General features: G+C 35.4%; 1 protein-coding gene across 1 annotated transcript in view; it reads right to left on the bottom strand.

Annotated features, from left to right (window-relative positions):
- UHRF2 (ubiquitin like with PHD and ring finger domains 2) overlaps positions 1–14,720 on the bottom strand; it is a 74,892-nt gene that overhangs the window by 52,270 nt on the left and 7,902 nt on the right. Inside the window, exon 3 of the mRNA XM_082470936.1 lies at positions 7,674–7,933. Within this exon, the coding sequence (XP_082327062.1) occupies positions 7,674–7,933 (260 nt within the window). The remainder of the gene's footprint in view (positions 1–7,673; positions 7,934–14,720) is intronic.

The raw sequence follows: 14,720 nt of genomic DNA, 5'->3' as shown, positions 1-14,720 counted from the left end.
CTTATCACCTATTCAATACTAGGTATATTAACTTCTCTATATCTCAGTTATTCCCTCTTTACACTTAGAAAAGTATCCACTTCATTGATTGTTTAATGAGGATTACATGAGATAATCCAGGAAAAGTACCTGTATAGTGCCTGGCACATAGTGTTGTTTTAACAAGAGAATTATTGAACCATGCTTTAAAAAGGGTACTTCAGAATAATCTACTAAAAAGTCAAAACAAAAAGAGTTTTTGTTTCTGAGGTAAACTGATTTCTATTTGAAATGTGAACACTATGGAGCATGAAAGATTATATAAGTAGTTTTCATGTCACTATGAAAACTCTCTCATGTTTAAAGATTTCAACTTTGCCTAGCCATAGACAATTCACTAAGATATGACACATAAATAAAATAACTTTCATAAGCATTTTCCCTCTTTATATATATATACTTCCTTGTTCAAACACTATGTGCTTTCTAGCTTACATTTCTCTTTATAGAAATCAGCTCCAATTTATAAATCAAGGTCTCTAAATTAGAACACTAAATTTAATAAAGCAATTTAAAAAACCAAGTCACTGACAAGACTAGTATTCACCTTTTTAACTGACCTGTAAATGTACCTGTTGAATCCTTAGAAGAAGGTATATGGGGAGATTCTGAGATCTAGTTTAACCCTAAGCCCAATTCAGAAAGCTTGTCTTAGAACTATTGACTGATGCATTTAAGAGTCTAATTCAACAGGAAAGCCAGAACTAGATCTCAGAACAAATATTCAACTACTACAGAGTATTCTCCCCCGCTTAAGAATTTACCAATACTTAACGGTTGATGGAGCAGACAGAAGAAATAAAGAATACTTTTTAAACAGTGGTTCTGGAGCTAATTCTGCAAATACTGCTCCCATGTTAATCTTTCCTTTTGTATGGTCTGGGTTGGGGTTTGAGTTCTTAAGAGGAAGTACAAGTTTGGGGAATTCAGAGAAATTATCATCAAGTCAAAAGAAACATTATGTGAATGATGATATACTAAAATTGCCACAAAACTCAAAACAGAATATTTCAATTGGTTAAAAAGGAAAAAAAAGAATGTACCAATACAACATAAAAGATAAATTCTCCACAAACACATGATGGTCACTGCTTTCTATGTTAGCCAAGGTACAGATAAAGACTGCATTAGTGGAAAATGGTCCCTCATTTACATGATACAGATCATTTAGCTGGAATGAAATATAATTTCTTTTAGAAAAAGACTTAACTAATCCTTTATGTATATGGAAACAAATGGAAAAATCAACAAGCCATAAGCCACCTATACAGGTACTAAAATAAAGATGAATACTCAGATTCCTCAGGTATTGTATATCATCTCCAGCCTTTAATATATTTACTATGTTTAAATTGTCATATCAACCCCTTTCCCCCATATTGGTTCTTAGTACCAACTGATAAGGCTGTACAAAAGGCAATCAGTGAGTGGTTCTTAAACTTGAGTATACATATTAACCACCCAGAGGACTTATTAAAACACAGACTGCAGGGCCACCTCCAGAGAGCGATTCATTACATCCGGAGTAAGTACAAGAACTTGGATTTCTAACAAGTAATGTTGATGTTCCTGGACAGGACTATACTTTGAGAACCACTAGTCTAAGGCAGTGGTTCTCAACCATGGCTACACATTAGAATCACAGAGGAACTTTTGAGACAGCAATCCCCTGAGGTCCCAAAGATCAATCATACAAGAAGTTCTGGGGGTGGGTCCTAGGCACTGATATTTTTAAAGCTCCTTAGACAACTAATGTGTAGCTAGGGTTGAGAACCGCTAATTAAGAGGAATCTAAGCCAAATCCACTAAGAACAGATGTTTCTTAATACAAAAGCAGGGTAAGGATTTAAGCCTTTATCTGTTGATAAAGCAGCCAAATGATGAGTAAAGATTAAATTCAGTAGTGTGGCCTCAGTTGCTTACATACCCAGGGTTTAACTCAAAGTTGTATAAGTGCTGTCTGCTTTAAAACCCAGGCCAAGTCTAAAGCAAGTCTTTAGGTCATACAAAATCGTTGACCTTTGAAGTTATGTAGGCTATTACCAATTACATGTACCCTGTTTAAGGCAGAGTGGCAATAATGCATATTGGTTAACCCTTAAGCTCTGGAGTCAGACAATTTAACAGATGTTACCTCTGGCAAGTTATGTAAGTAAGCCTTGGTCTCTTCATATGGGAGTTAATGTAACTAACATTATAGTTATTCTAAAGATTACATGAGCATTCATGTAAGAAGTTAGCTCAGAGTCTGGCACATAAGAGTTAATGTGATTAAATAGCTGTAAGCTATGCTATAGACATATTAACCTACCAGAAACACTAAGGTAATGATTGCCCCTTTCCCAGTCTACTTCCCTATCAGTCAAGATCATGGCTCATCACCACAATTAGCTTCAGGATCTCTGTTCTCACAAGACTGCAGTCACAGATTTGTGAATTTAGATGTTCAGGACCCTTAACATTTTTAAACCTTAAATAACTACAGAGAGTAACTAACTAATGGGAATAAAGACAACTTTTAGAAAGCTATGGAAATATACAGTACAAGCTTACTATGAAATAAGGGAAAATTTGATGTTCTTTTTCTTTAATTCACCATTTAACCACTCCATGGGTTTATAATTGCCTATATTACCTTGACATTTGCTCACTTCTGAATCCCCTTCCCTTTTGTTTTCTGCCCAAAATACCACTAAAAACAAAAGTTTCAAGCAGGCGTAGTCATTCTCCAATAAACACACTTTAGGGGTGTGGTCATTTTGTGATGTATAAATACTGAATCACTATGCTGTACACCTGTAGCTAACATAATGTTGTAGGTTAATTGTACCTCCTATACTATAGGATGGCTCTAATCAGAAAAAGTTTTGGTGAGGATGTGGAGAAATTGGAACCCTCATACACAACTCATGGGAATGTAAAATGGTGCAGCCACTTTGGAAACAAGTCTGGCAGTTCTTCCCAAGGTTAAACATAACTGCCATACAACCCAGCAATCTCGCTGCCACATACATGCCAAAAAACTAAAACAAATGCCTACACAAAAAAATAGTACATGAAGGTTCCTAGCAGCAAAAAGTAGAAAACACCAGTGTCCATAAACTGATAAATGGATAAATAAACAGTGGTAATATGGAGCATTATTTGACAATAAAGGAATATGGTACTGATATAAGCTCCAACATGGATGAACCTTGAAACATTATGCTAAGTGAAAAAAGCCAGTAACAAAAGACCACATGTTACAGGATTCCACTTATATGCAATGTCCAGAATAGGCAAATCCAGAGTCAGAAGATTCCCGATTGCCTATGGCTGAGAGGGGTTGGGGGAAGGGCTGGTGGGGGTAGGGAAACAGGGAGTGACTGCTAATGGGTACGGGGTTTGTGGAAGACCAAAATGTTCTAAATTAGATTGTGGTGACTGTTGCACAGTCCTGTTAATATACTAAAAAAACACTGAATTTTACACTTTAAATGGGAGAATTGAATGCTATGTGAATTATACCTTAATAAAGCTGCTTTTAAGAAGTTAAAACTTTACAGAAGATTTAAGAATCCGTTGGAATCTAAATCTCTAAAGTCTAGATTTAATATTTGTACTACTAGCTCTTTCTCCCAAAGTACTTACTGGATTGGTTTAATTCTAAAAATACAAAGTCCTTGCTAAGGCAAGGGTGATGACAGATGAATAGTATAGAATAGCCATCATGAAAAAACAAAACAGAACAAACCCACATATATGTTCTTTGTAGCAGGCACTTTGATGTTAACTCCACAATTTTGCTTTATATTATTTGCAGTAGGAAGCTCTCAATTCAGTCTATGTTCATCAAGGAATCTATAGAAAAGGGACCCCTGAAAACAGTAAAACTCTTAAACCTTAAAACATTTCAAACAAATCTCTTAACATAACCTGCTTTTTATGCACTTAGAATATTTGTATCTATAATTTTGAGAGGAAAAATGGAATAAGATTAGCAAACAAATGATTTCACTGAGATTCTAGAACAATATCAACTACTAGATTTGGCTTTTGGGAGTGTTGTTTTGTGGAACACATCTACCTAATAAGTAACATCATAAATCTGTAATATGTATCACTCCTCACAGATTAAAAATTGTTTTTAACTCTGCTCTGACTGGAGTGGGGATTGAAGATGCAGAGTAGTATACCTACTTATATTGTTCTGAGACAGCAATGCTTTTAATGAAATTCATTTCAAAGACTGAGAATTCATTTGGTCTGGTTAATATATTAGGACCTGTAGGTCACTATAAAAGTAACTTTTGAACAGTGCCATTTTAAACTGACAAACACTGCATATCCCAGAAGAATTCCTCGGACAGGTTCCTTGGCCCCATGTACAATACCTCTCTGCACTGGCTAAATGACAGGCTGTTCAAAATGCACTGCTGCACTCAGAGTTTGGAGACAATTAAGCAGATTACTTTCAACTTAATCTATGAGAAAAATGAAGTTAATTCATTGAGAGAAATGTCAGTACTAAATTAGAATCATAAATGGAATGGGATGGCAGCCTATATGTACTTAAAGTCTATTAACTACAAAAAACTGTCTCACAAATACTGTTTTGGAAGTAAAAATTAGAGTGATTGGATTAATGACCTCTAACTTTATTTCCCTTTGCAATGTAACATTTCTAGTAATTCCCCCTGTCTAAGGTTGAAGATAGCCAACACTTGTTTTTGTCTCCTTCTCAGTGCAGACCATTCTCTATCTTTAGAGATTTGACTGGTAGGAAGTTTATGTTATCCTGAAACGTACCTTCTATGTTGTACAGAACTTTCACCCAGAGCTTTTAAATTATGAAAACTATCTTGATCCCAGTCTTTTCAATGTAAATACTTAGTTCTTTTAGCTATTCTTCAAGTTGATTTTACATTTTGACTTCTACTCTAAAGATGCACCAGGTCCTGTTGGTATTATTCTTAAAGCACGAAGATGGAAAACAATATTCCAAGTAGAGAATAACCAGCCCAGTAAAACGGTAGCACCACCAGTCTTGTTCTAGATATCTTACTTCTAATAAAACATCCTACAGCGTAACTATTTGATAGCTACATTCTATTGACTAAGTTGGAGCTTACTACTCAATAAGAATCTATTACTACTGCTAAGCCATATACTCCACAATCTGTCTTCAATGCATCCTCCGTCCAAGAACATAAGAACTTGTTTAATACGTTATTGAAATTAACACAAACTTGACTATAGCTTTTAACTTTTCTGATAACCGTGACGAATGAAACTTTAACAGGATTCTTTATCACATCCATATGGGATCATGATTTTTTCTAGATGCTTATACCAGCTTTTTGTTATCTGGGACTTTTATCCAGAAACTCATCTATTTTATTTATTTCATACTTTACTCTGTATAGTCCTTTTCTCTTTTTGAAGATATGAATGACATTTACTAAGCTTCTGATATCTTATGTCTCAAAGAAAGTTCAGCTACCATATCTTTAAGTTGCCAGCACTGAAACAATTCCATCATGTAAAATTATTTTGGACAGATAATTTTAGTCTTCTCATGCATGTTGGGTTTAGACTAACATTCATTCTAATCAACACAAACTTCTTCATTAAAAAATAACCAGGGCTTCCCTGGTGGCACAGTGGTTGAGAATCTGCCTGCCAATGCAGGGGACAAGGGTTCGAGTCCTGGTCTGGGAAGATCCCACATGCCGCGGAGTAACTAGGCCCGCGAGCCACAACTACTGAGCCTGCGCGTCTGGAGCCTGTGCTCCGCAACAAGAGAGGCCGCGATAGTGAGAGGCCCGCGCACCGTGATGAAGAGTGGCCCCCACTTGCCGCAACTAGAGAAAGCCCTCGCACAGAAACGAAGACCCAGCACAGCCAAAATAAATTAATTAAAAAAAAATGATTTACTTTAAAAAAAAAAATAACCAAATAAACGCTAAGATATTGTGATTTATGTTCTAACATTGTACCAAACTCAGGTCTATCCCTTGGAAAGTCTTATTCCAAAACCAACCAAGAGCCCCTAAAACTGTAAAAAATTTAATAAGCCTTAGTTCACTTAGTGTTTAAAGCTTCTTACCCTATTTCTACACTGTGCCATTCTATACAATTTTTTTTTTTTTTGGCCAAATAATAACTCCTTTATTGGCCAGAATCAGGTCCCAGGTAGCAGGTTTCTGAGTTATTTCTTCTTTTCTCCAAGAAATAGAATAAAAACTTGAAGCAAATCAAGAACTCTACTTGTTGACAGCCGATATACAGATAGCTTAAGTCCTCCACTCTTGCTTCTTTGCCATGGTATTCATAAACCCAGACACTGGTTACTATTAACACATCAACTCCAATCCCTTTCTATCCCAGGCTCGATTTACCAATATTGCCAGTTCTGGCCAATCCCAGATCTTAATACTCATTTTAGTTGTTGGTTCTATTATCATCTACTATGGTAAAAAACAGTATGATTGCACATTTGAAATAAGCCATGTTGGCAAGTTAACTACAACCATAAGAAGTATCAGAAAAGATGAAAGGGATCTACTTTTGACCCCTTTCCAGGTATCCTGGAAATCTGAGTTGACACCAGTCTTTTATACCATTTTTGTTAAGAAAAATCAAAACCATTTTAGGATCTTGAACTCACACCTGTAAAGACTTGGTTTCATACTTTCTATACATATTAAAATGTCACTTGAATGAAGACAAAGATCATTTAGTGTTGAATAAACACTAAATCTTTCCCCATAGTAACTTTTATACTAGGATTTTGAAAATAGGTAAGGAAAATAATTCAGTGTTAAAGTCTAAGCCGTCAAAGCAAGTTCTTAATACTGTTATCACATGAACATTTAAAAACATTTTGTTGTATAAAATGGATGACTAATAAGAACCTGCTGTATAAAAAAATAAATAAAATAAAATTCAAAAAAAAATTTTTTGTTGGGAGAGAGGGGTTGGGAAGTGATTGCCGGGCATATAGTTTTTTGGGGGAAAATAAAAATGTTCTAAGAGTAGTGTGTGATAATGCACAATGCTATGAATATATTAAAGACAGTGAATTGTACCCTTTAAATGTATAAATTTTATGTGAATTATCCCAATATTAGCTTTTAGAAAATATTTCAACCTCATTCTAAAGGCTATTACAGGGACTTCCCTGACCGTCTGATGGTTGAGACTCCGCACTTCCACTGCAGGGGGCATGGGTTCGATCTCTGGTTGGGGAACTAGGATCCCACATGCCCCGCGGCATGGCCAAAATAAATAAATAAATGAATGAATGCTATTACATTATACACTACTATATACTTTCTAGAATATTATTAAAATACATAGCAAAAACCCTAATAGAGGACCAGACAAAGAGAAACCCTTACATGTTGAATTAAGCCAGGTATTAGGATACCCAAAACAACAAACCACTTAGGAGCCAGATGCTAAATGTTGAGGAGCTCTTATTATATTACAACCACTAAACAAACAAAAATAAAAACAAATGGTACTAGACTGAACATGACCCCTAGATGATTTCTTCTGAAAGACTATTATTTGAAAACAATCTTGAGATGAAAGATTTTGCTTCTACAAACAAAAACATGAATGAAGTCCTCAACAGCATGAGCACTTACTCATCATACTCGATACGATAAATAACGTCTTCATCAGCAGCAACAGAATCTGAATTAGACGTAGAGGGTACATGGTCCAATTTATTTGTGTTCTCTTTGGAATTATGATTTATATTTCCATTAGTCCTTTTATAAGAACTGCCATTCTTCAGTGGAGTTTTGCCACGTGAGTGTCCATCAGAAGCTCTAGTAACACTGTGTATACGTGCTTCAAACCAAGCACCAAGGGCAACATCTCTGGCATCCACCAATTCATTTACCTAAAAAAAAAGTTTAAAATTAGTTAATGAAGTATAATTTCATCTACTGCTTCAAAAACATTAATATAACTCAAGTTATTTTGAGGGTTATCATAGTTAATATTTGCAGATATTCATGTTTAAAGTAATTTCAAAGATTAGAATGAAACTATTCTTTTTGGATTATGCTGCCAAATCTGTTATTTACTAATATGAAAATTAACTTTCCTCCCAATATCCTTCAATGAAATAGGTATTTTCTTTAACTATTCCTTACCCATATCTATATTAGACCTTTAAAATATAATTCTTGTGTACCCAAGAGTCATTCTGGCATGTCATTCATTAAGAATGTCACTAACAAAAAGCCAGAACTTTGAAGTATTATGACTGTGATATTAATTTGTTCCATTAATTTCTTCAGAATCCTACAGATAATTTACAGTCAGTCCAACCAGAAAACACAGTATTAAACAGAAAATAAAACTCGAAAACGAGGGACTTACGCACATGTACAAAGGAAAGAATCTAGTGAACCTACCTATACAAAATGGAGATAAGTTCCACCAACAGCAAGTCACTAGCAAATGCATTATTTTAGTACCTCGAAGAACAAAGAAAATATAAAGAGAACAGAGCTATAAAGATGCAAAATGTATGTAGTCAACTCTAGTGGATGATCCAGAACTAAACCATACAATCTAACAAAAGGAAAACGGGGTATTAGAAGACAGGTATACCAGAGAAATTTAGAGTTACCTAAGGAATCGCGTTTAAAAAAAAAAAAAAATCCTGTCCTAAAAAAGCTGAGGGAATTGGTCTAAAGGTCAAAGCCCTTTCAGGAGCAACAACCAAGAGACATCCCTTCAACTTTTAAAAAAGTCTTTAAAAAGAAAAAAATAAAAAGACATTACTAATACAAGATCATTACCTAATCAAGCTAGCTCTTCCTGAGGGTCTAAGACCACTTAAGGTATCCAAGAGAATTCTGACAGATGGTATCACATGGGGTAGGGGTGCGGGTGAGTATGTATTAAAGTTAATACCCATATACCAGGTATTATGCAAGGCTCCTTTAGTTAGGCTTGTCTAACTAACCTTAATAATTAATAAATCATATTTTACAGGGTAAGGAAACAAAGGCTCTGACAAGTTAACTTGCTCCAAATGAAAGTTAATAAAATGTAAAACTAGGATTTGAAGACACCTTGACCTTAAAGCTTATGTTTTTGCTACTATTCATTACTATACATTTTGTAAGGCTATAGCTACCATAGTGATTCCTCTGATGGATCTCAGCAAAGTTGACTGAAAACATTCTGGAAAGAATTGACTATTCTCGATGCCATTAGGACATTTGTGATTCATGGGAAGAGGTCAAAATATCAACATTGATAGGATTTAGAATACATTGATTCCAACCCTCATGGATGACTTTGAGGGGTTCAGGACTTCAATGTGATGGAAATAGCAAGAGAACTAGAATTAGAAGTGGATCCTGAAGATGTTGGTGAATTGCTGTAATTTCATGGTAAAACTTGAATGGATAAGGAGTTGCTTCTTATGGATGAGCAAAGAAAGTAGTTTCTTGAGATGGAAGCTACTCCTGCTGAAGATGCTGCAAAGATTGTTGAAACAGCAAAGGATTTAGAATACTATATAAACTTAGTTGATAAAGCAGTGGCGGGGTTTGAGAGGACTCAACTCCAATTTTGAAAGACGTTCTACTGTGAGTAAAATGCTATGCAACAGCCTTGTATGCTACAGAAAACTTGTTTGTGAAAGGAAGAGTCAATCTATGTGACAAAGTTGTTTGTGAAAGGAAGAGTCAATCTATGTGACAAAGTTGACAAAGTTGCTGTCTTATTTAAGAAACTGCCACAGCCACCACCACCCTGATCAGCCAGTGGCCATCAACACGGACGCAAGACCCTCCACCAGCTAAAAGATCACGACTTGCTGAAGGCTTAGATGGTTATTTTTAAATAAAGCATTTTAAAATTAAGGTATGTACATTTTTAAAAGAAATTATGCTGTTGTACACTTAATAGGCTATAGTATAGTGTAAATGTAATTTTTGTATGCACTGGAAAACAAAAAACTTGTTTGACTTCTTTACTGCGATGTTCTTTTTTGCGGTCGTCTGGAGCCAAACCCGTATTATCTCCAAGATATGCCCGTAGCCACATTTAGAGAAGAGTCTTTCATGTCCAAGTATTTGATAAAAACTCAAACAAACAAAAAAACCCCAAGTATGGGAGGCAAGGAAAAATCATTAAAAAATAAAACAGTACCAAGAGCAAATACTTGAGAAATTACCATAGCTAGCTGTAGCACTTTGTATGTTCTGTGGAAAACTGAGGTTTATCTGCAGAGCTTGTGTGTTTAAGCCCTTATCACTTACTAGATGTAACCTTGAACAAGTTACTTAACCTGTCCCAGCCTCAGCTTCTTTTATAAAGTAACATACTTTGCAGTAATATTGAGATTAGGTGACAAATCTGTATGATGTGCCAACCTAGCAAGCATATAGCAGGAACAAATGAAATAACTCTCCTTCCACTAAGTATCAACATATGTCCTATGTTAAAACTTATTAAAACTCATAGTATGGTCTTATTACCATACCATGCTTATTTAGTAAATACATTAGCCATTTAACGTTATATACATTACCTCCTTTAAAAATTACAATGCAACGTCATTCTTATTTTCCAATTAGGTTCAGAAGTGAAATACACTTGCCCTCAGAAGATACACAGCTAGAAATGGGAGCTAAGTTGATAAAGGTTTCTCTAACTCTGAACATGATTCTCTCATTATACCGTGTTTCTTCAGAGTTACACATCAAAACACAATATGGTTCCATTTATATAAAGTTCAGAAAGAGGAAAATTAGGGATGCATACATAGGTTAAAGGTTATTAGAGGTTAAGTGTAATAAAAGGTTAAAGTGGGCTTCCATGGTGGCGCAGTGGTTGAGAATCTGCCTGCCAATGCAGGGGAAACGGGTTTGAGCCCTGGTCTGGGAAGATCCCACATGCCGCGGAGCAACAACTACTGAGCCTGTGCGTCTGGAGCCTGTGCTCCGCAACAAGAGAGGCTGAGACAGTGAGAGGCTCACGCACCGCGATGAAGAGTGGCCCCCGCTCGCCGCAACTAGAGAAAGCCCTTGCACAGAAACGAAGACCCAACACAGCCAAAAATAAATAAATAAATTTATTTTAAAAAATAAATAAATAAAAGGTTAAAGCTAATAAAAAGTAAAGAAATGACCACCATAGAAGTTTGCGTAGTAGTTACAACTACAGAGGAGGGAGTTTAATAAAGAGGGGCACATGAGAAGCTCCTGGCGTACTGCTGTTCTATTTCTTAATTTGAGTGGTATTTATGGACACTGACTTCATAATATCTTGTTAAGTTCTACTCTTATTTGTTGTCTATTACATTTCATGATCAACAAGGTTAAATAAAGCAGCACTGCACTATAGACAAAAGACAGGAAATATAAGAAATCCATGATTTTTACTTAGTAATTACTGATAATTTTCCTCTTTATTTGCTACAATAAGCATAGACACGTAAAAAGTTTTAACAGTGCCACACACTTAGCTAAACCCTAAAAGCTTACTATCATTATGCTAAACAGTTATTATTTAAGCCAGAATGAGTCATTTCAACAGTAAGATCTGATGTGAGTCATACAAAGCTTCCACGTCTAAAAACCAGAATTAAAACCAATTTAGGCATCAGAGGTCCACCTGGTTTCAGAAAATAAATTGCTTCCTAGAGTGTGGTTCAATGTGTTGTACAATGGGAATGGATGGACCCAGCCTCTGCACAATCTTCCACAGACTTTCTAAACATGATAGTGATATCTGGTTTTTTACAACATGTGAAAAGCTATCTGAAATTGACCAAATATCACTCAAAGTTATCAAATAGGGCAAAACAAGACTGATATTGGATAACAACTTCAGATTAAAATTTCATCTTAAAGTTTAAATGTTTACCAATGTCTGTTTTGAGTACACTACTTTGAAAATCCACTTTTTGTGCCTGCTTATCATGAGGTCCAAAAATATTCTTAGGCAAAAGGAAGGGAAAGCCTCCAAATCTGTTTGCTCATCCATAAAGAAAAATCTTTATAAAGCAAAAATTACATAGGCAAGAATTCATGAAGAGGAAAAAAAAAACCTCCCAATTTTTAAATGATTCAGACACAATTTAATGAAAGTTTGATATACCCACTATTCAGAGACTCGCTCTAAGGAAAAGACAAAATTCAAAGCAAACTCAAAGTAAGTCAAAAGTAGAAGCCTCTGAGCATTTTCAGGCTAGCCCAAAAGAATATCTAATATAATTATGAAGGCAGAGGGCAATATCATCTGTTTACCCCTCATTTCTAGTACCTAGTACAAATATACACGAAAATATCTAAATATTCAATGAATGGATTATCCAGAAATAAGCCCTTCTATATGAAAAAGTCACTAGTCAAAATTTCAAATATCTATGACAATTACCGAGGTTCATCCAAAAAAGCAAGTAAGTTTGTGTTAGCCTCTTCAACTAAAGAGGAAGGTTAAGTGCAGCTTTGACTAAACATATTTTACAAATAACAGTAGCCTTTTGAGAGTTTACATGCCAGGTTCCAAGTGTATTTCTAAATGAGGAAAGGGAGACAATGTACTTACTTGACAAATTTGTCAAACTCAGAAAGTGGCTGAATTGAAATTTGAAACCAAGTCTGACAACAAAGCTCAAGTCCTTAACATCTATGCTATATATTAATATGAAATATAAGAGATGTTTAAAAATCAAAACAAAACCAAGTACTAGAAATAGGTGACAGCCAAAGTGCTAACACTGCAAATAAAAAGCAAAGATCTGCTAAGAGAAGTAGTTTCTCATGATGTTTGTCTGAATTAGTTTGGGGGAGGGAACACAACTGGGTATTGAGAAGTGTGCTAAACAGAGAATTTAAATCGACCTTAACTACTTAACCTTGATTAATCTCAGATCTGCAGATTCATAAGCTGGTCCTCCTATGAAAACAAATTCATACCTACATGGCCCAAAACAAATCAAGTCAAAAGTAGCAGCTTCTGAACTGTTGCCCTTAAAAGTTAAAATGTAATAATGTAAGCTTAATATGGACACAGATGGTTACATATTTATAGATACATGGATATACAGGAGTTATTATACATACTACATGTATTTCCTTGCTCTGTCAGCTGAGGGCCCTAAAAACAAGAACACCCCAGTAGCAAGGAGCACCTAGAGCCCAGATCTTAGTTTCCAATATCATTCTCCAATTACAGGAACCAAGGCTCCTTGGAGAAATGGTTGACTGCAGGACTGGGGCAGGAAACTTACAAGATGAGCCCGAAAGAAAAGCGCTAGGACTAGTGCCAGTGCCAGAAAGAAAGCGCTTTAACGAAAATCAAAGAAACCCAAAATAATGGGGGAATATGGAAGGGACACAGGAGAAAAAATATCCCTACTGATGTCAATAAATGACTGAAGAAATGGAGAAGAGACAAGTCTCCCGCATAAAAGAATTCCCAATAATTTTTGTAGATAATCTGACTATATGCAGTTTGGGCTGCATAGAATGACTTCATCTCAAAAAAATACAGTATGTAAAGGGGGGTGGGGGAAAGTAAACTGACAGTGAAGAAATGTGACACACACTACACCTTGGCCGGGTGATTATGGTTCACATCAACAGTAGTAAGTTACTATTGATGTAAAACCTAAATTATAATCACCAAATAGAATGTCGACAGTACAGTGCCCTAGATATGTGATGAAAATAGCACTTCGCCTCTGTGCTCTTCCTCCCAAAATATGTAAATCCAGTCTAATGATGAGGAAAACAAATGAATCCTAACATGGCATTTTACAAAATACCTGACCAATACTCCTCAAAACTGTCAAGATCATCAAATACAAAGTCTGAGAAACTGCCACAGCCAAGTGGAGCTTAAGGAGATGTGACAACTATCTTAGTATAATACTAATGTAAATGTAATATGGTGTCCTAGATGGGATTCTGGAACATAAAAGACATTAGGTACAAGCTAAGGAGATATGGTTCATTAATTATAACAAACCTGCCACACACTAATGTAAGATGTCAACAGGGCAAACCAGGTGTGGGATATATGGAAACTCTGTAGTATCTTCCCAATTATGCTGTAAATCTAAAACTGTTCTAAACTAACAAGTTTATTTTTAAAATAATATGGAAAAATATCAAGTAGAAAGTTTTGGTAACTGAAAGAGTGATGAAATCAATGAGTGACATAGACAACAATTTGGCAAGTGGGCTTTCAATATTAACAATTCAATCTGAACTGTGAGCACTACATAAGGCACTAATTTATGTAAGTTTTGTGCATATCATGTAAGTTTATTCCCAGACTTTTGTTTTGTTACTATATTTTTTTCTTTTACTAAATGATCATAGTAAGGAAAGCTACTGGTAAACAGCCACTCTGCTGATGGCTCATAATGCTCTAAGGTATTTTCTCAGCTTTCCAGGTATTTCTAAGTAAAGACTGCCTTCTCCAGTATTTACAACACTTTGTTTTCTGCTTATCTGTATTATCTAGCACTTCTAGAAAGATGTTAAACAATAGCATTAACGGGCTTCTTTGTCTGGCTCCTGTCTTTAATGGGAATGTTTGTGGCTTTTCCCCACCATTAAGCATGATGCTGGGTGTGGTTTAAAATATTCATCTATTCCATCTGTTCCTCTTACCAAGGATTTTTTAAAAAAATCAGAAATGAATTCAAA

The sequence above is a fragment of the Balaenoptera physalus genome (assembly GCF_965194825.1).
Source record: "Balaenoptera physalus genome assembly, chromosome: 7".
NCBI lineage: Eukaryota > Metazoa > Chordata > Mammalia > Artiodactyla > Balaenopteridae > Balaenoptera > Balaenoptera physalus.
The sequence above is the reverse complement of the archived record's forward strand: the minus strand, read 5'-3'. Positions and strand labels throughout refer to the sequence as shown.